The following is a 20274-nucleotide window of genomic DNA, read 5'->3' as shown; positions in this document are numbered from 1 at the left end:
TCTGGGGGGGAAACACACGATCGGCTCACTGGCCGGTGATATTCTGCGAAAATACACGCTCGGCTCACAGGCCGGCAATCGTCTGGGGGCTACACGCTCGGCTCACGTCCTTTTAAATACTCACTAAGGTGACGCGCTCACCAGACGCTACTATGTTTGCCAGATTCAAACAACGCTACCAGCGAGTTCCTAGACAGGAAAAACCCCTTTATGCTATACTAAAGTTCAGTAACCTACCTCGCGTCTACTGGTTTTAAATGCGTTAGGCGCCTGTCAGACTGAGTGAATAAAGAGCCTATTACGCGCTTCGCTGATCCCCCTCGCGTAAGTTAAACATCTTACAGAAATATAGAAATATCTAAAATGAAACTATACTATAACTTATATAGGAGAAAAAAAATCTTACTATCGCTGGACCACCCGACTACAGCTTCAAATGCCCCTTTCTCAACAATGGAAATTCCCCTAAAGAATTTTCATTGTTGGGAAATCTCACCTTCGACCATGCCAGTCTACCGTTATCCCTATCGCGATCAGCCAGGATACACGCCGTCTTGTTCAACTATATACAAATTCTAAAATAACCATGACATATATGTTTTTAAACAATCTCTCTGTGCACACAGTCATCACTCAAGCATACTTGTTAATCATCCCTTACACTATTTACATACATTATTTACAAAATTCATAAGATCCTTATTTACAGTGTCACACATTATTCAATCACGCATCCGCCTTGCGTACGCAGTTACACTGCGCCGCACTGTACATTGGTATCCTGCCTTTACACAATAGGGTCTAGCTCACCATTCCAACTTACGTATCTATATTTACATTGTCTTGCCAGAATGGTCTTAGCAGCTGTTTATGGTATCTACCTAGAACCTTGTTTTGTTTAGGTCCTTCAACTTGTAGGTATGGTCTCCAAATTTATTTGCTATCGAGAATGGTCCCTTATACAATAGCTCCATCCTCGAGTACCGGCCTCTTAAAGCCGACGATAACTTTATGTCTCTTAACAACACTTGATTTCCAACTTTCGGTTCCCACCGGTGTCTATACCTCTTTACTTTTGACCTTCTCTTTTCAGCCTTTTTCTCTATCCTATCCAATGCCAATCTACACAGTTGTTCCTCATTCATCGAATCACCCTCCTGTATAGCCTCCGGGAGCTTTCCGATCATAGGATCCGGGTCTATCCCTAACATTAGTTTTATGGGAGCGATCCCGGTAGTAGGGTTCACCGAATGGTTCATCACCTTCTCAATTACAGTACATTGTTTAAACCAGTCTTTGTGGTTCCTATGACATAAGATTCTAAAATACAATGATATGTCCCTGAGGGCTCTCTCGCATGGGTTTCCGCTGGGAAAATAGGCGGAGCAGTTATACATTTTGATACCTGCGCTTCTTAGTCTGTCAGTAAACAACTTCGATTTATGTACAGAAACGTTATCGCACAACAATGCCTTCACTGGACCATACTTCGGTACATAATCATTAAGTATCTTATCTGCACACATTTTACTTGATAGTGATCGCACAGGGTAGATTTTTACAAATTTAGTGAACACATCATATGTTACAAAAATATATTTATGTCCAAATGCAGACATCGGCATAGGACCATGTTCGTCTACAGCTACAAGCTCGTTTTTGCTTCCCCTGACAATAACTTGTGGTACAGTGTCGAATTTTACATTCATAGGTTTAGCCTTCGGACAAATTAGACAACAAGAGACAACTTTCCTAACTTTCCTTGCCAGTTGTTTGATATACACTGATTCAGCCAGGGTTAGCGAAACTCTCTCGCTCCGTGAGTGACTCATAGATACGTGAAAATCACGAATCAGTTCGTCTTCCATGCTAGTAGGAATGTACACCTTCCATTTCTGGACGTCTCTCCCGTGTAACTTATACAACACTCCAGAGCGCATACCAATTGACTCACCTTGAGCCTGTGAGATCTCTTTAGCCGTGTTCTTCATATTTCTTATCGCGGGGTCCTCATCTTGCAAATCTGCAATCCTACGAAATCTACCCGCGAAGAACTATTCCCGGTGGAATGAATTTTCATGACCGCGATCTCACGTTTAGGGGCGGTAATAGTTTCCGGGAACCCCGATTTTGAATTCAAACGGGACAGACAATCTCCGAAGATATTCTCTGATCCCGGAATATGCTTTATAGTTACATCATAGGCGAGAATTTCATGTACGTACCTTGAAATCCTAGAGTTGGTCAGTTTGCACCGGTTTAGGAAGCCTAAACTCACGTGATCCGTGTACACTACAATCTGACGATTGAAAATGTACTGCCGAAACTTCTGTAGTGCGAAGTACACTGCAGAAATTTCCAACTCCGTAATTGATGCGTTACTTTCCGTCCGCGACAAAACTCTCGAGGCCGTGGCAATCACGTGTCGCTCGTTGTCTTCGCTAGTTTGACACAGTACTGCGCCATAACCATACGAAGATGCATCAGTGTATATCTGGTAAGGTAGGCGGTCGTTAGGCCTTTCCAGCAGAATCGAGTCAGCGAACAATAGTTTCGACCGATCGAAAGCCTCTTGTTCCGCTGCTCCCCATCTAAATGGTGTATCTTTCTTTAGGAGTTCCCTAAGTGGATGTACGTGTCGCGCGAAATTGACCAGGAACCTATTTTGGTATTGGAGGATACCTAGATATCTCCGAACCTGCTTCCTGTTCTTAGGAGGTGGGATCTTCATAATGCTCTCCACTCTCTCTCTCTGTTCGGCCTATCTCCTTCCGTTGAAATCACATAACCCAAGAACTCGGTCTCAATTTTGAAAAACGCGGTCTTCCCTAATTTCACTGTCATGCCAGCTTCCCTGAGTTTACTTAATACAAAATCAATGTCTCGAATGTGTCTCTGTATATTGTTCCCATATATCAAAAAGTCGTCCAAATACTGCGCTAAAAACTCTTTTGTGGAATCCATAAAAATCCTATCCAGTGCTCTTAATAACGCCGATCCTGAACTTGCAATACCAAAAGGGCAGCGCGTGTATTGACATACGCGTCCGTTATGCAAAAACGCGGTATATTTCCTAGATTCTTCGTCTAAAGGGATCTGCCAAAATGAGCTCGTTAACTCTAAGCTCGTGAACACGGAACAATCACTCATCCTACTTAAAAGGGTATCTATGGGTTCCGTGCGGAAGTTGTCTCGAACTGAAAAGGAATTTACATGTCGGGCATCGATCGTGACCCGCAGGCTACCATTCTGCTTCCTTACCCAGCACAAGGCGTTTACATACGGAGAATCCGATACCTCAATTATTCCGTCCCTCAACATGTTGTTGATGACCTCGTCTGCCTGCTCTCGTATCTAAAGTGGAATGGGCCTACACTTATGCCGAAATATCTCTAATCCCTCTACATTAATTTTATGAGTGTACACATTACACAGCCCCGGCGTATATGAAAATACATCTAAATTTTTCACTACCACGTCCATTAATTGTTTTCTCTCTTTCTCACTAATCCTGTACGCTTCACTGACTTTCCTATTTACTGCCTCGAACGTACCCTCGTCAATTCTGTTGTTCGCGGCGGCTATTCCTTCAACACAGTGTCGCGACCCTACCGCGTTAACAACGTCACTTTCGTACAAGTGACTATTACGTAATGGCTGCACCCGGGCTAATTCTACAATGCACAAATCACAATTCCCGCAGTCTACATTACATGTTCCCTTCTTACGGTCCTCATTTTCCCACGGATTGATCTCGATTACTGCATTCTTGCAAATTCGGATATGTTCTACAAAGAATAATTCCTCCTGCAGCTCTCTCTCCCCTTTCGACCTCTCAGCTCCTTCGTTAATACGCCCCCTGTGCTAAACGGTACGTGTCCTATGTTTCCCTCTTGGGTGATCACGCCTAAATTATTTCCTCCGAAATCTAATAACGCCTGCCATTCGTCGAAACTCTCTACGCCAATTATCACATCCATGGTTAATTTTTGCACAACTAGGAAAATTGCCTGTAGTCTGAGATCACCACATTCGATCTCGAAGAGCACCTGGAATCTAACTTTCTCCCGCTTCTTCCCTAACGCGCCAGCGCAGTGCAGTGAACAAATCGGAAGTACCTGCAATTTTGCTCCTGTCTCTTTAATTTTCTGAAAAAAATTCCATGCTGCACACATTGTTGGTTGACCCAGAATCTAATAGTACACAACAATTAATACCAAAACTCTTTACATCTATACAGGGTAATATGTATATGCCCTTATTATCCGTTTCTCGGCATGTGATTTCACTCGGTCGTTTTATGTTGATCGCGTTTGCGGACCCTTCAGACAGTGTTCTATGACACTCAGCTACAGAAATCTCCGAGTCCTTAAGACTTCTGCATCCTAGTTTCCCGAAGCGGACCCATTTCCACACACATCTCTCATTTCGTTCCACCTTGCCGTAGGATCTCTACCCGGGCTTGCCGGCCTGTCACACTCGTTGCTACACGTGGCTGGCATTCTATTGTTTCCCTGCTGCGCCGCCACCATCAATGCATTTCTGCGGTCTCTTTCTTGTTCCTGCCTCCTCCAGTCTCTCCTGTTATTCCAGTCCCTACCAAAATTAGGCTGCCAGAATCCTTGCCTGTATCTCCTATTTCTTAACCAGTGGGGTGGTTTGCTGTCCCTAGGGTGCATATCTGCCTCTCTATCCGTATACCATCTTATGTGATTGATTCTGCGGACTGGTCTGCCCCCATTAGTCCTCATCCTATTTACATTACTTCCGCTACCGCGGTCAACCCCAGGATTATTGCGGTTGTACATATTTCTGACAGGATGGATATCCCTCCTATTTCGGTTCGGGCTGACAATACCACTTTGACCCCGACTATTATTATTATTATCATTATTATTATTATTATTATTATTATTATACCCATAGCCTGGTTGTCTGTCAGCTGCCCAACTATTTACATTCATGTTCCCTCGAGGTGGTGAGAGGGCGCCATGTGCCCCTCTCTCTGCCTTCGAGACGCTGGAATAACCCTTTATTCTCTTCTCTGCACAATTAGTTGCGTCATAACTTTCGCCTCCATTGTGTGTCATATCAGAACTGTCTAGCGCGGTCAGGAGGTCAATCGTCTCCCCAAAATCTTGTGGTCCCGCGATAATCAAATTATACCTGATATTTTCCGGGTAATGGGATATGATAGTTTGTATCAATTCAAAATCTGGCATTGGTGGATTTAGACTCTTTCCCTTTTTGACAAGCTCCATAAAGTAATCAATCATCGATATGCCTTTCTTAGCATCAAACCTGCTGTCATTGATTTCTTTTCTAATTTTCTGCTGTTGCCTCTGCCCCCAATACCGGTCAGAGAACTTTGTTTTGAATATTCCATAACTAACTGTGCGTCTAACGCTACGAGAACCCAATTAAGTGGCCGTCCTCTCAGACTTTTTCTCACGACGGTCATTTTTAGTTCCTCTGGTACCCTTTTCACGTGAAAATACGTTTCCAATTCGCGGATATAACAGTGAGGGTTTGAGAATTCCACCTCATCAAATACGGGATAACCAATTTCATTAATGATATGCGTGGGATACTGTGGGCGACCTAAAGATGACCTCTCGTTTACAATATTTAGATTACATTGTTCCTGATTTCGGGGGTCTTGGTTCTCTCCGACCACATAATTACTTATGTTACTACCTCCTACTATATTTCCTAACCCCATACTACTGCTCCCGCTAGGCGTTCCGCTCACGCTCGGTTCGCTAATTGAATTATCGACAGTGACTCCATGGATCCTATCTTGCATCGAATTCCATCTTGATTCTAAACTCTCTAGGCGTTCTCTATCTTCCTTTCCCTGGTCTCTCACTACTCGATTAATCGCCTCCCTCTCTCGGTCCATCCCTTGTAACCTCTCATCTACCGTCCCTACTATGGCCGACCTCGTCTTTTCGTTCTCAGCAATTGTGCTGTTCCTCACCTTCTCCTCTAGCTCTCTCATGTTCTCTGCCATCTTATCTACTACGACGCCTAGTTGACTCTATTTCCGTATTATTGTCTGCTATCCTCTCCTCCAAGTTTTCTATACGACTCTCTATCAGCTGGTTCACCTGTTTCCTAATCTCTCTGGAATTTTCTCCCATCCTACTCTCCATTTCTGATAGTTTGTGGTCCATCTGCCTCATCAGCTGTCGGTCTTTTGGCCTAGCCTCTCATCTATTTGCTTTATTTGTTCGGAGATTTGCCTTGCCTGCTCGGTACCCTGACGTAATCTTTCATCCATTTTTCTCAATCTCTGTTTCATTTGCTCTGAAGTATCCTGTTTCATTTGTTCAAAATTTTGCTTAAATTGTTCTGAATTATCCTGTTTCATTTGTTCAAAATTTTGCTTAAATTGTTCTGACATTTGCTTCGCTTGCTCAGTACTTTCACCTAATCTTTCATCCATTTTTTTCATTTGTTCCGTACTCTGACCTAATCTTTCATCCATTTTTTTCATTTGTTCCGTAATATGTTTCATTAAAATTCCTAGCGGTCCTAGCATCATCCCTTCTTCTCCCTTTTCCTTCTCGCTACATTGCTGGGTTTCTTCGCTATTTCCTATGATCTCGTCGTCCCCCATACTGCTCTCCAATTCTAATCTTCCCTCCATTTCGCTGTCTCCTACGTTATCCATCCCCCTATTCTCTCTACTTATTATTTTCCTCTCACTCTCCGTCCATTCGGTCTCAATTCTCCTATTCCTTAATAACATCTGGATATGCCATAACCTATATACAGATCACACAATAACAATCCCCTCCAAAATATTATACACACACACACACACACACACACACATATATATATATATATATATATATATATATATATATATATATATATATATATATACATACATATAACCCTACACAGAATTATGCGTTAATAAATGTTATCCTCCCTACACACAAAGAAAGTTCCTACATGTATAACCCTCCAAAATATTACCATCCACGTTGTCTTACTCCTCGATGTAGCGTCGACCCTGCTCGTCCCGCTTGGCCGTGATGATCCTGCCACTCTCGCAGCTTCCACCCTCGTCGCGCTGTTTCGGTGGAGATGTTGTTCGCCACCCCGCGGTCGTCTTGTACAGATGTTAATCACGTTGCTGCTGCTACTGTCGTTCTCGTTCCGCCGTCTCGGTGGTATTGTTGATTCTCGTAGCCACGCGTTGGTGTTATTTTTATTCTCGTAGCCACACACTAGTATTGTTTACTTTATTCTCGTAGCCACACTGTCTCGGTGGTATTGTTGATTCTCGGGCCCCACACTAGTATTGTTGATTCTCGGGCCCCACGTTGGGCGCCATTTGCGACGGGTTTACCTGGTGGCACGCGTTGTTGTTGTTTATCTTCCTCTCTGTCGCGTCGCCGGCAGAGGAGAAGTCAACTAGCTTAGTCATACGTCGGTGGATGCTGGAAGATCTTGTCCCCCGGTAGAGGAGATCTCTTCTCATGGACCTTGTGGTTTTGTGGGCGTAAGATAGAATGTGATATTCGTCATTCTCACGAAAAGAAAACAAGGAGTAAATTTCCACTAAGTGTATTTATTCGGCTCACGTCCCTTGCTTGAGTCCAAGCGACGGAATACTGGCTGTTGTCTTCCGTGTGATTTCGGCGTCTCGTCTAACGCCAGTTTAAAATCCCTGCTGTCACTTTTTGAGTATATCACAAAGCTAAAAAGTACGAAATCTATACTTTATCACTTCGATCGGCTGGAAAACGGAGAATGATAAGATATACACGATCGGAACAAGTGCCGGAGATATTATTAATATTCACGCGATCGGCTCACAGGCCGTAGACTATATAAGTGAGTAAACACGCCACTGGCCGGCAGTCTTCTGACCAAACACCCGATCGGCTCACTGGCCGGTAATATTCTGAGAAAATACACGCTCGGCTCACAGGACGGAAATCGTCTGGGGGGGAAACACACGATCGGCTCACTGGCCGGTGATATTCTGCGAAAATACACGCTCGGCTCACAGGCCGGCAATCGTCTGGGGGCTACACGCTCGGCTCACGTCCTTTTAAATACTCACTAAGGTGACGCGCTCACCAGACGCTACTATGTTTGCCAGATTCAAACAACGCTACCAGCGCGTTCCTAGACAGGAAAAACCCCTTTATGCTATACTAAAGTTCAGTAACCTACCTCGCGTCTACTGGTTTTAAATGCGTTAGGCGCCTGTCAGACTGAGTGAATAAAGAGCCTATTACGCGCTTCGCTGATCCCCCTCGCGTAAGTTAAACATCTTACAGAAATATAGAAATATCTAAATGAAACTATACTATAACTTATATAGGAGAAAAAAATCTTACTATAGTGAGGATCACGTAAGTTCAGTTCCGAAACAACAAATATTTCCGCCTTGTCAGTGTTGCCAACTGTTACCAGATATCACCACATGTAGTAAAATCACGATCCTATATACTGAATGACTTCTTTACTCACCGTACTTTACCTTAATGTTGGAAGGTTATTCTAAATAGTTTAAATAATAATGAGAATAATAATAATGAGAAATGTATTGCTATGTTTTATTCTTTTATTCCTTTACATTATTATTAGTATTAGCATTAATAGGTTACTAGACGTAAATATACAACAAAGTATAGTATATAATATTCAAGAATCAAATCTGTTCCAAGACCAATTAAATTATTGTCACTTCACTTCAAAGATTCCAGCGTACATATACTGTACTTCCTAAAGGTAGATTAATAACCAATTGACTTTTGGTTGGAATTCGAATGAACTTCTGATTATCTTTTGAAATTAGTAAGGAAATGGATAATACAACTAGGCTAAAACTGAAATAATAATAAATCAACTTACAAAAATAATTTTGGTCCTTAAAAGCCATAAGTAATTTCACTTCTAGATACCTTTTTAAAGATTTCATTTGTTTGTAAATTGCTTAATAATGCTGCACTTACACTTATTATTTCTGTAACTCCACGTCTGTCATTGAAAAAATGTATGATACATAACTGTGAAGTCTCTTTTTGGCTCTTGTGTCCTAAATTTAAATAAGAAAAAAACAAATGATTCAAGAAATGTGAGCTGGTGAAAATTAAATACTCAATTAATAAAATAATTACTACCAAAAGAATATTTTATTAATTCTATACAAAAGATGGATTACACAGAACAGATGGCCAGAAATCATAGATTTATACACAACATACAGCATGAAACGATCATCAATAAATGCTTTTTGTACACAATAACATCTTTCAAACGAAGTGAAATAGCCAATAAGTTCAATAAATATTATGGTAATAAGTAATAACTATAATTAATAATTATCTACAAGCTGTAAAAGGGAATAAAATAGTATGTTGTTGAAATTAGGGGGTTATGGTTTATTACGTGTATTTATAATTTTAATTACTTTTTCTACATTTAATTATATTTTAATTTCTATTAGATTAGTTGGTGGTGTGGTTGTTAGTTTTATCTGTGTACGTCAGACTATTAAGGAAAAACTGAAAGAAATATTAAATCTACAATCTACTTTATATAACAATATTTAATCAAGAACTGAATATTACTATTAATTTAATAACATAAGACCCAAAACATCTCCAAGTCCAGACAATACACATGCTGATTTTCTTAAACATGTTGGCAAACAAGCAAACTCACTACTTTTATCTTGTAATCTCATCTAAAATACAACATCTGTCTGGAGAAAATCTATCATAACATGAATTTTGAAAAGCAATTATTCAACTAATATTTTTTCGAGTTATCGACAGATACCACTTACTAGTATGATAGCCAAAATTAAGGAAGAGATGATTTCATAGATTGAATTGGTTCCTGGAATCTAGTAACTAACTTTCATTTTATTGGGTTGACTTTAGAGAATTGCATTCAACAAATGGACAGATTTTAAATTTTAGTCAAGATATTAAAGATATTTTAAACAGAAAACAAAACAACTTAACAATTTTAATTTATTTTCAAGGATCGTATGGCTCTGTAGATATAAATCACTTAAGAAATTGCAAACTTAGGGTGTCCATGATAAAGTGTTACACTGGGTCAGTGACTAGATTATTTGATTCATTGTCACAAATATGTAAATAGAGACAGATTCATCTGGGCTTCCCACATTGTTGTTTTCAGGAATACATTTTCCAATATTAATGTCGATGGTCTAACTAAAGAAATAGATCTTATGATAATCTCATCATTTGCAGATAATATGGTTGTCTAGAACAAAAAATCACAGTCCAGAAATATTAATAAACTGAGCCAAAATCCCAACAGACTTTTTGACTCTACTTGGAGAACTCAAACTTGCTCAATTAAGGGAAACTTTACTAATAAAACACAATCCCAAGTTATTTCAAAATGAATAGTATATAAGTTAACTTTAACAGATGATGTTAAGTAATGTGATACTTCTCCAGACATTTTAAAAATCATTAGAAACGATAAATGATCTGGTCAGTGAGTGACTACATACAGTATTTTTTATAGATGGATCCTGTTTACCAAGCCATAGATGTAGTGGTGTTATAGTACAATACCAGTATATTCCCTTTTACAGGGAATTATATTCAAACACTTGTTTGCCCCATTTTAACTGTGACAACGCTTTTTAGTTTTTTAAACATTCTGGTTATTGTATTGTGTTTGTGTTTAGTGAAAGATTTTAGATAAGGGCGCAAATAGCCATAGTAGCTGACGCGCCCTTTTTAAACGCCACTAACTAACTAACTTCAAACACTGACTAATTTTGATAGTGAAAATTTAGATACACTTTTAAGCTTACAAAATCTCCAGTATCGACTTCATAAATCTGAGAAGGCTGTCATACTATCAGATTCAAAATCAGATATTCTTGCTGCAGTATTGGACGTAACAGCATGAAATCTGAATATTTTACAGTGTTTTAATATTTTAAGCAAAATGGTCGAATTACATCGACGACTGGTACTTCCGTGGATCCATGAACTTTATGGAGTGGGAGGTAATGAGGTAGCTGAAAGGTAGCAAAATTACTGTAAGGTTATCTATACCTGCATCTTACCACACTGTTAAAAGAATAACAAGATCAGTACATGACAATGTGGTAACAAAAATCGGAATGATTCTAAAGCAAATGAAAAAATTGCAATAGGCCATCTGGCATCCGCTCCACGATGGAGGAAAATCCTCAGAAGAAACCAACTAATCAGACCAAATGGGGGATCCAAACTACCCTCGAGTGCAGCTCTGAATTTGCAGGCCAACGAGTCTACCGACTAAGCTACATTGTTGGCTCCACTAAAAATATGAAGTACATGGCACTCAGATTATTAAATTGACAAACCTAAACAATTATTCATCAGTTAAGCTATAAAATATAATACATAGCAAGCAAGTTAATTCAATTTAAAAGTATAAACAATTCAATCAGTTGAAATATACAGAAACTGATAATAAATATCATGCAAATTACTTCACATTACAAGCATAAACAATTCATCACTTGTGGTATACAGCCTACTATTTAATTTACAGCACATACAATTCATCAGTTAAGCTATAGGCCTACAGTCTACTATTCAATTTACAGCATATATAATTCATCAATTAAGCGAAACAAAAATATAGTACTGTACAATACATAGTAAAAATAATACACCTAATTTAATAACTGAACTTCTATGAAAATCTACAGTGGCAGTACTCATATTATCACAGGCCATGATTGTCTCAAATATTTACAAAGAACTGATATTTCAGAATCTCCCCATGCCATTTCTGAAATCTCAATGAAGATATGGATCATTGTCTTGACTGTTTAACTTTACACAGCTTTCAATCATCTGGTTAAATTTTGGAGTGCAAGATAACAAATGACATCAACTGCTGAACACTTGGTATCAATCAACCAACAACTTCATTACATTAAAGGGGAAAAAAACTGAAAGAATTAATTGTATATAGACACAACACATAAGACAAGGCCGCTTCAGAACAGTAATTGGCAAGGCTCTGTTGTTTTAGGATTCTTATGTAGATTCAATTTCACCTGAAAGAAAAAAGTAGCATCTATAAGTATGCCTAATTATGAGAAATAAGAGAAACGGTTGCAATAGTAGTAGTAGTAGTAGTAGTAGTAGTAGTAGTAGTAGTAGTAGTAGTAGTAGTAGTAGTAGTAGTAATAGTAGTAGTAGTAGTAGTAGTAATAATAATAATAATAATAATAATAATAATAATAATAATGACTGTAAAGTATGGAAATTAATATTGCAATGTAATATCAAAAGGTGATTTCACACCATCAACTCTTATCATTTAGTACAACAAATCTATTATATTCAGTTGCAATCACCAGTAGCTGTTCTTTCCTCCATTTTGTTGTTGGCTGATTTTTCACAAGTCTGCTATGATATGCAGCACTATCCATGACAATAACGCATTGCCCTAATGTTCTCAGGTCAACAACTGTTTGCACCCACTTCTTAACTACAGGGCTATTCATAGCACTATGGTAGTCCTGACTTTTCTTTCAATTGCATGAAAAAATTAAATCAGCACCTGCAATAAAAATTATACCTGGGCATATAATTACGTCACATGAATTCACAGCATTTAAATAAAGAAAATAAAACATAACATAACATGACATGAGATCCTCTTTGGTGAAAGGCTTTCCCACGTTTTTATTTAGTCACCAATTTTTATATTTTTGTACCCTGATTTAAAAAATTACTCTTGCCAAATTTATGTAAAATATAAATCAATATAACTTACCGAGTATAAATCCACCTTTCGTTCTGGCATCTAATCTTCCACTCTCATTTGTTGGTCTATGAATAACACCATTCATGTCACTGGAAACTTCATCTGGTTTATTTCATGAATAAGTGGGTGATCCTACTTAAAAAAACAGAGAGAGAAAAGCAATTCACATTGACACTCTAAGAGACACAAAAATTTTAAAGACAGGAAAACCGTTCAAGAATTTTATAACTAACCTCTAGTTATAATATGAAACTATTAATTGCAAAACATGTTGTTCCCACCTGAATTCATTACTAGTAGCCTATATTAATTGCAATTTCATATTCCACATAAGTGTTAACCTATTTGTTAGTAAAAAATTCAATCACTCAATGTCTCACAATACATTGAAATTTACCATTCATAAAAATCCAAGTCTCATCCAAGAATACTACGGGTTTAGGGTTCTCACGCTCCACATTTCTTATATATTCTCTTAAAAACGAATAACATCACTTTCTCATACATGTGTATAAGGATCCCCTTTGCTCCATAGAAATTTCATCTCTTTCAAAATTTTTTCACTGATGATAAGGATACTCTAAATAAATATGTTTCATAATCATCATTCATATGTTCCAGAACTTTTGCTGCTGTTAGTACTTCCCCTGTAACAGTAAATGAAAATTATGCCATATTTTTATACATAGGCCTATGACTAATATCAGAATTACATTGCATAAATCAACACAATAATTCCTGTAACTTCCCTACCTTTATGTAACTTGTCATAAATAAATCTCGCAATTGCATCTTTCGTAAAATCATCAGCATCAGTCACTGGATGTTTACGTAGTCTATGTTTTCCTGGTGTCACGAGTGGGGTCCCCTTGTGTGAATTTATCACTTTCGTGGCTGTAGTAAAGCCAAGCTGTAATAACAAACAATAACATAACACTTCTAAAATTCATGCATGATACCAACATTTACAGCTATATGAATAGAAAATGATCAACATGTTAGGTTGGGTCTACGATAGGTTTAAGTAGGCTAATATTTAGGTAATTCTCCAGAAAAGCTACACCAAAGAAGGCATAATTTTATTTTGTTTAATTGATTTCTGTGATATTTACATAGTGATGAACACGTGGTTTTAGTGCACAGCCACAAATACTTTCAGCACAAAAATCCTTTGACACTTACCTGTATATTCTAATGCATTGTTGTAGTCCCTCCCTCAAACTTGTTACTAATTAAATTACCAATATAACATGCGAGAGGTCCAGGACGAAGAGAAATGGTTAGTTTCCCAGTAGTGCGTCCTCGTCCTCTCAAGTGTTATATCTTAACAAGTACTTTGGGTGGGGTAGCTTTTCTGAAGAAACACCATATTTAATATTACTTACACCAGTCATGAATAAATTATTCAGCCTGAGTCAACGTTCCTATGCTTTATAGAGTATGTTATATAGTTATTATATAAAACTGAATTATTTTTAAGCACCATAACAGGCCAACATTCATGTAATATTTGCTGCAATATCAAGTTAATAATTACAATATGACTTGTATTTTATTCGGCCGATGTGGCATGTAAATTGTGATCTGAACGGTTAATTTAATACCAAAAGAGAAAACTGGAAATTTACTTTCGTGCTGTTTGATTATTTGTTCGTCTAATTTGTAAATGTATTTAAGCTATCACCTACTGCAGTATTACAGTATCTTAAATGTATTTAGTTTGGCAATATGAAAATCACTGACTTGTTTAAAGATCTAGGCCTAACCTAAAAATTTGTTTTGTTTGACCACAATCATGAAATTATTAATGCAAACTGCTAAAACTGAATACCACTTTGAAATGTATGCTTAAGAATACTTACTCCTAATAATTTTCCTATTCTGGTTGTAATTGCTGTCTCCGTTAGCATAATTCCTTCTTCATTATCTTCTTTCTTCAACTCATTATACACGTGAACTACAGATTTCTGAAGCGTACTCTGAATGCCACACATTTTCTTCCTTGGAGGAGTCACTGCAACACTATTTCATTTTTTGACATAGTAATAAAAATCTAAACACGAAAGAAATTCATTAAAATTTGAAATAATATTTCTATCCATTACCCACGTGCATTATCACGCCCAAGTATATTATATTTATTCGTACTTATCTGACTATTCTTGAATTATAACCACAACGCAACACATGAAATAACTATTATGTATTAATATTAATACTAATGTTAATTAATTATTAATAAGTTCGAATTTCACTATCTTCCAGTAACCGGCTGAGAAATCTAGTAAAATTTTAATTTCATGGAACTCCAGTACCGGCAAATATTGTCGATATTTGCCTCAGCTGCCAACATACCAGTTACAAAATCACTACCATTTATAGTATTTGTCAGTATCGAAATTCGAAACGAAGTTGGCAAAAGAAAATTCAACCTTCAAACTAGAAAATCACCATAATCCACTAGCATTTGTAGTAATGGGGGAAAAATGGTTAGGTTTCACCCTTAGGGTATCAAGTTACCTGGTCTTCCCTATATCGCTGGACCACCCGACTATAGCTTCAATTGGAAAAATCATATTGAAGAAATTACCCCCAAACTAAATTCAGCTTGTTTTGCTATTAGATCTATGCAAAAGATAGTAAATATCAATACCTTAAAAATAATATACTTTGCATACTTCCACTCGGTAATGAGTTTTGGAATAATATTCTGGGGAAATTCCACAGATAGTAACAATATATTTCTATTACAAAAAAGAGTAATTAGAATAATAGTAGGTGCCAAATCTAGGGAATCGTGTAGGACTATTTTCAAAAAACTACAAATAATGCCCATGACTTGTCAGTATATCTTTTCATTAATAGTCTTCCTCGTATGTAATCGTGAAAACTTTTTAACTAATTCAACAGTTCATAGCATAAATACACGTCAAAAAATGACTTTCATACTCCATCGGCAAGTCTATCGTGCTATCAAAAGTGAGTGCGTTATATGGCAGTAAAAATATTTAATATTTTCCCTATCGATATAAAAAATGAAACTCAAAACATAAAATTATTTAGGGCCAAATTAAAGAAGTACCTAATTTCTCACGCCTTCTATTCTGTAGGTGAATTCATGACATTCAATAACACTTCATGAAATTGATACTAAAACTATGTGTTGTACTAGTAGACTATATTGTAAATCTCGTCTGTATATATTTCATCTAGACTGTGACTATAAATTAAGATTTTATAATAGTATTAAGTTTTTTGACTTGTTCCATATTCTAGCTGTAAGCATGTATGAATACCATGGAATGTTAATAAATACAATACAATACAATACAATACAATACAATACAATACAATACAAAAGAATTACACTGTAGCTCTTTTCGCCGCCATTGGCGTCGACCTTGGCGCATAATGGGAGGCGAACTACATAGCATCATATGAAGGGTAATGGAGCAATGGGGGGATTCAGGAGGGAAAGAACCCTTCCACCAAACACTGTTTTTTCACTACAAATTCCAGTTGGATCCGTCTGGATTCGAACCCGGTTTACCAGCGTGGAAATCCGAAGCCCTAGCCGTTCGCATAACGTTGTGATTAATTTGAGCACAACCACTTCTTACAAGCACAATGTCCACACTCAGTTGTACATACGTAGGCTGATATTCAGTTACTGCAGGTCAAGACCCGCACCGCTGCTGCTCCCTCGCCTTATCTTAGTGCTGCCAAATTAAGCTCTCCCACGCGCCTCTGAATTCACTGCGGAGAGACTTTTGCCACGCAGTGTACAATGGTTTATCTACGACTGACTTCTGTGTTGCAGGGAAGCCACGCCACGCGGCGGTGCGTCCGGAGGACTGTTCCTTCGAGCGAGGCATCTGCGGATGGACCAACATGACGCGCACAGATCCCAATGAGCGCATGGTTGCCTGGCAAGTCGCCTTCGACATGCACCGTCCTGCACAGCTTCCCGACAAGACTTTCGGCACTACAGGTATAGTTTTGTTACTGTCAGCCCTCCAGCTTGGGAAACGTGCAGGGAGCAATGCAGACTACAATCCGTCTGTTGTAAATTGACCTGTGTTGATTCCAGGAACTATTCCCTATTTCAGTTTGGTTGATAGGCCTTTCCCCTCTACTCACACTCTCTACCGTCAGTGAAGGGGAAGATAGTACAGTGTAGCTCATAAATGTTTGACTAATTGACTTCCAACAAAGTGACAGATTTTATTATTGACTATTTTTACTGGCAATATATATTTGGAAAGTCTATACTAAGCGTTTGTATTTAATTTTTATTGCTGTTTAGATTAATTGAATCGCTTATTTCAGAAACCAGACAAGCGCCAATTTAGCCAATTGTGGGAAAATAAAAAAGAACTGTCTAGCATCAGACTAAATGGTTTGGTAGTGGTTTTAACATTTTTTGCTCAAAGTAGTACATATTTCAATACCTTTTATCTAAAAAAAATTATTTTGTGCGTTTTAACTTAGGTATAAAAATATACAAAAATTTTTCACTTAACTGGTTTCTGCAATAAACGAGTGGTGCAAACGCATTTTTATGGCATAATTCTCGAATTATTTAGTATTTTGTTATAAAACTCACATTTTTTTAAGGAAATGTATAATGTCTTTAGGGGTAGTATTTTCAAGCAATAACTGACAAATTTTCCCTAATCTGTTATACGAAATACCACGGATTTTCATAAACATATTCTTGCAAACATGTTTCAGTACACCACCAGTCCTTAAATTATAATGTAAGAGTGAGATCTTTTAAAAGTGCTTTCCTTAACATTTTCATTGCCTAACTCTTGCTCTGGACCTTGTCTTTTACGTATACGCTTAACTTCAGTAACCTCAACCAAAGTCTGAATATAGATAGGCCTATCTTGAGAGTTTTTAGTTTCAAGATAATGAAAATATCTTCAGGTTTCATTTATCACTTCCTGATTAAAGTTTAAATCACATTTCGCATTGCACTTGCAAGTGAGAATGTCGGGCTTGGTTTTCTGAGGTACTTCCCTGCCAGAATAAGAAACATAGCCTTCTCCTTTTACCCTTGCATTGCGGATAGTATTACGCTTATAAGTGTTTTCATTTACCAGTACTCGTTTCCTTTTTGGTACAGGTTCGTCTTCTGAATTTTGAGACATTTCACTGCGATATAGGTCTATTATTATTATTACAAGCACACTCCGCTAAACACAAAACTATGAACACAAAATTTACCCGCAATTTACTGCAGAAACCAGCTAAGTGCTGTCGCTAGACTGGTTTCTAACATAAACACGAAATTCAACGTAATGTCTGGCCATTACAGGAGGACGGCATTTGACTGTTTTCAGCACTAAAATGTACGTATACCCTCATAGAACATTATGCCGCCTTTAACTCCTTTTTTCTATACATCTTGATTACACAACTTTTAACACTGTATCACTTCGGAATACGTATTATAAGACTTTCTTGTGTTAAATTCTATCGTACCTGGTTTACATGTTTCGACCTATTATGGGTTATCCTCAGAACTGGTCGTTGTTGGTCTTGGCGCCTCTTGTTTTGTTTCCTGTGAGGGTGTGTTCGTGTGGTGTAATGTAGAGTCAAAGAGTGCGTATGTTCTGAAATTGGGTTGTGTGTTGAGAATTTCATTGGGGTGTGTTTTTGTGTACCTATACATTATATTTCATATTGTTCTAGTGTGTTTAGTTTCTGGCATTTTGGTTGGATGTGTAATATTTCCATATCTGTGTTGATGTCTCTGTAGGTGTGGTTAGCATTTGTGATGTGTTCTGCATATGTGGAGGTGTTTTGTAATTTTGTTATGGCTGTGATGTGTTCTTTGTAACGTGTTTGAAGTAATCTGCCTGTCTGTCCTGTGTAGAAGTTGTTGCAGGTGTTACATTTGAGTTTGCATATGCCTTGTTTTGGTGTTTGACTGGTTTGAAATAAGCGATTCAATTGTAACATTAAAAATCTATCGAGGGCAGAAGATAAATGTTTTTTTTTCATCTCTAGTTCCTGCACAATAAAATACACAAAGGGACAACCTGCACTCTTCGCTCCCTCTGTCTTTATAATGCAAACTGACATTCCTTATATCCGGAGTTGCTCTTGGGCGTGGGTTCGATTTCCGTTTGGGCTGACTACCTGGTTAGGATTTCTGAGGTTTTCCCCAACAGTAAGACGAATGTCAGGTAGCCTATGGCGAATCCTCGGCCTCATCTCACTATGTCCAATCCCATCGACGCTGAATAACTTCGTATTTGATATAGCGTAGTTAAATAAGCAGGTGAAAAAACTTAATTTAATTAGTTATTATTTGAAAATATTGTAAGAACGGGACTAAAATGTACTTAAACATGTAAGTGTCAAACATTTGTATGGCTGTATGTACTTTATTTATTAATTTATTTTCATGTGTGTACAGCTTGGGGTGCAGGTATAATGGGTAACAGCTACCGTTCTGTCGCGGACAGACTCAGGGCAAAGAGAAGGAGAAATAAATACCTTCGCATCGTCTCAACTTGTATGTAATGTTTCAGCAGAGTGCTTCATCCCCCTCCACGAATAATTTGATCCCCTCAATGCCCCGCGCTCCTAAATCACTGACGATGTCTTGTATACAACGACAGTGGCGACATCTGCGCTCAACGGTCATGTAACATTGAACGAATAGTATGAATGCTACTCGGAACACTAGGATAACGTTATACTGTTGCTAAACTTTCGTACCATAGACAAATTCATTAGAAGACTTCCAACTAGTACTGCTTATGATTAGGTTTTCTCCGGAGCGGTTGTTTGCGCGCTTTCAATCGGAGACCTCCGGTTATCTCCGATTGATGCAGCGCAGGTTGTATATGTGCTGTGGCGCAGACATGCACTTTCCGCTGAGCATTCCTTTAATCGGATCAGATAGTGATTCGAGTCGGCTGACGTACGCGTATCTTTTAAAATAAGTTGTAATTTGTTGTTTAATCTCTCTTTTATGTTAATCTCTCTCTCTTTCATCGGCTCTTTTTTTGTGTTGCTTAAAGTGCTACGTTAGCTGACAGATTTTTTTTTCTAGTTTTGAAATTCATAGTATATGTGGAAAGCCGTATTAGTTTTGTCATTGATCAAATTAATAACATTCAATCTAACTGCAAAACTAACGCAGAAGTAAAGCTTTTCAGTAGCTAATTTAAACATTTATACTTTAATTCTTCTAGAAACTCTCGTTTAATCGCAAACAGGGTTTGTACATTATTATTCTAATCGGTTTAGTTAACGTAAAATATATTAAGGGAGCTTCAAAATGAAACTAAAGAAACGTGGGCTATCAATGGGATAAAGTTTACTGTCCAACATAATTTATTCAGATTCTTCACCGGACAGGATTGTGATTATTGTGTTAAAGGGTGTCAGTATTTGAACTGCCTCTTCTAAAACGCGCCATTCCTGCTCTGTAACAAAAATATAAGTGGATATCAACTT

General features: G+C 37.9%; 1 protein-coding gene and 1 long non-coding RNA gene across 2 annotated transcripts in view; one reads left to right on the top strand and one right to left on the bottom strand.

The window, feature by feature from the left end:
* The window catches only part of LOC138707741 (MAM and LDL-receptor class A domain-containing protein 1-like), a 280376-nt gene that overhangs the window by 240691 nt on the left and 19411 nt on the right, over window positions 1-20274 (top strand). Inside the window, exon 15 of the mRNA XM_069837606.1 lies at window positions 16616-16786. Within this exon, the coding sequence (XP_069693707.1) occupies window positions 16616-16786 (171 nt within the window). The remainder of the gene's footprint in view (window positions 1-16615; window positions 16787-20274) is intronic.
* On the bottom strand, window positions 12893-15311 carry LOC138708043 (uncharacterized). The gene is made up of 3 exons (XR_011334557.1): window positions 14658-15311; window positions 13549-13705; window positions 12893-13442 (listed from the first exon to the last, which is right to left on the bottom strand). It is a non-coding gene; the product is annotated as an uncharacterized lncRNA (long non-coding RNA).

Source organism: Periplaneta americana, chromosome 10 (genome assembly GCF_040183065.1).
Source record: "Periplaneta americana isolate PAMFEO1 chromosome 10, P.americana_PAMFEO1_priV1, whole genome shotgun sequence".
In the NCBI taxonomy this organism is placed as follows: domain Eukaryota; kingdom Metazoa; phylum Arthropoda; class Insecta; order Blattodea; family Blattidae; genus Periplaneta; species Periplaneta americana.
The sequence above is the reverse complement of the archived record's forward strand: the minus strand, read 5'-3'. Positions and strand labels throughout refer to the sequence as shown.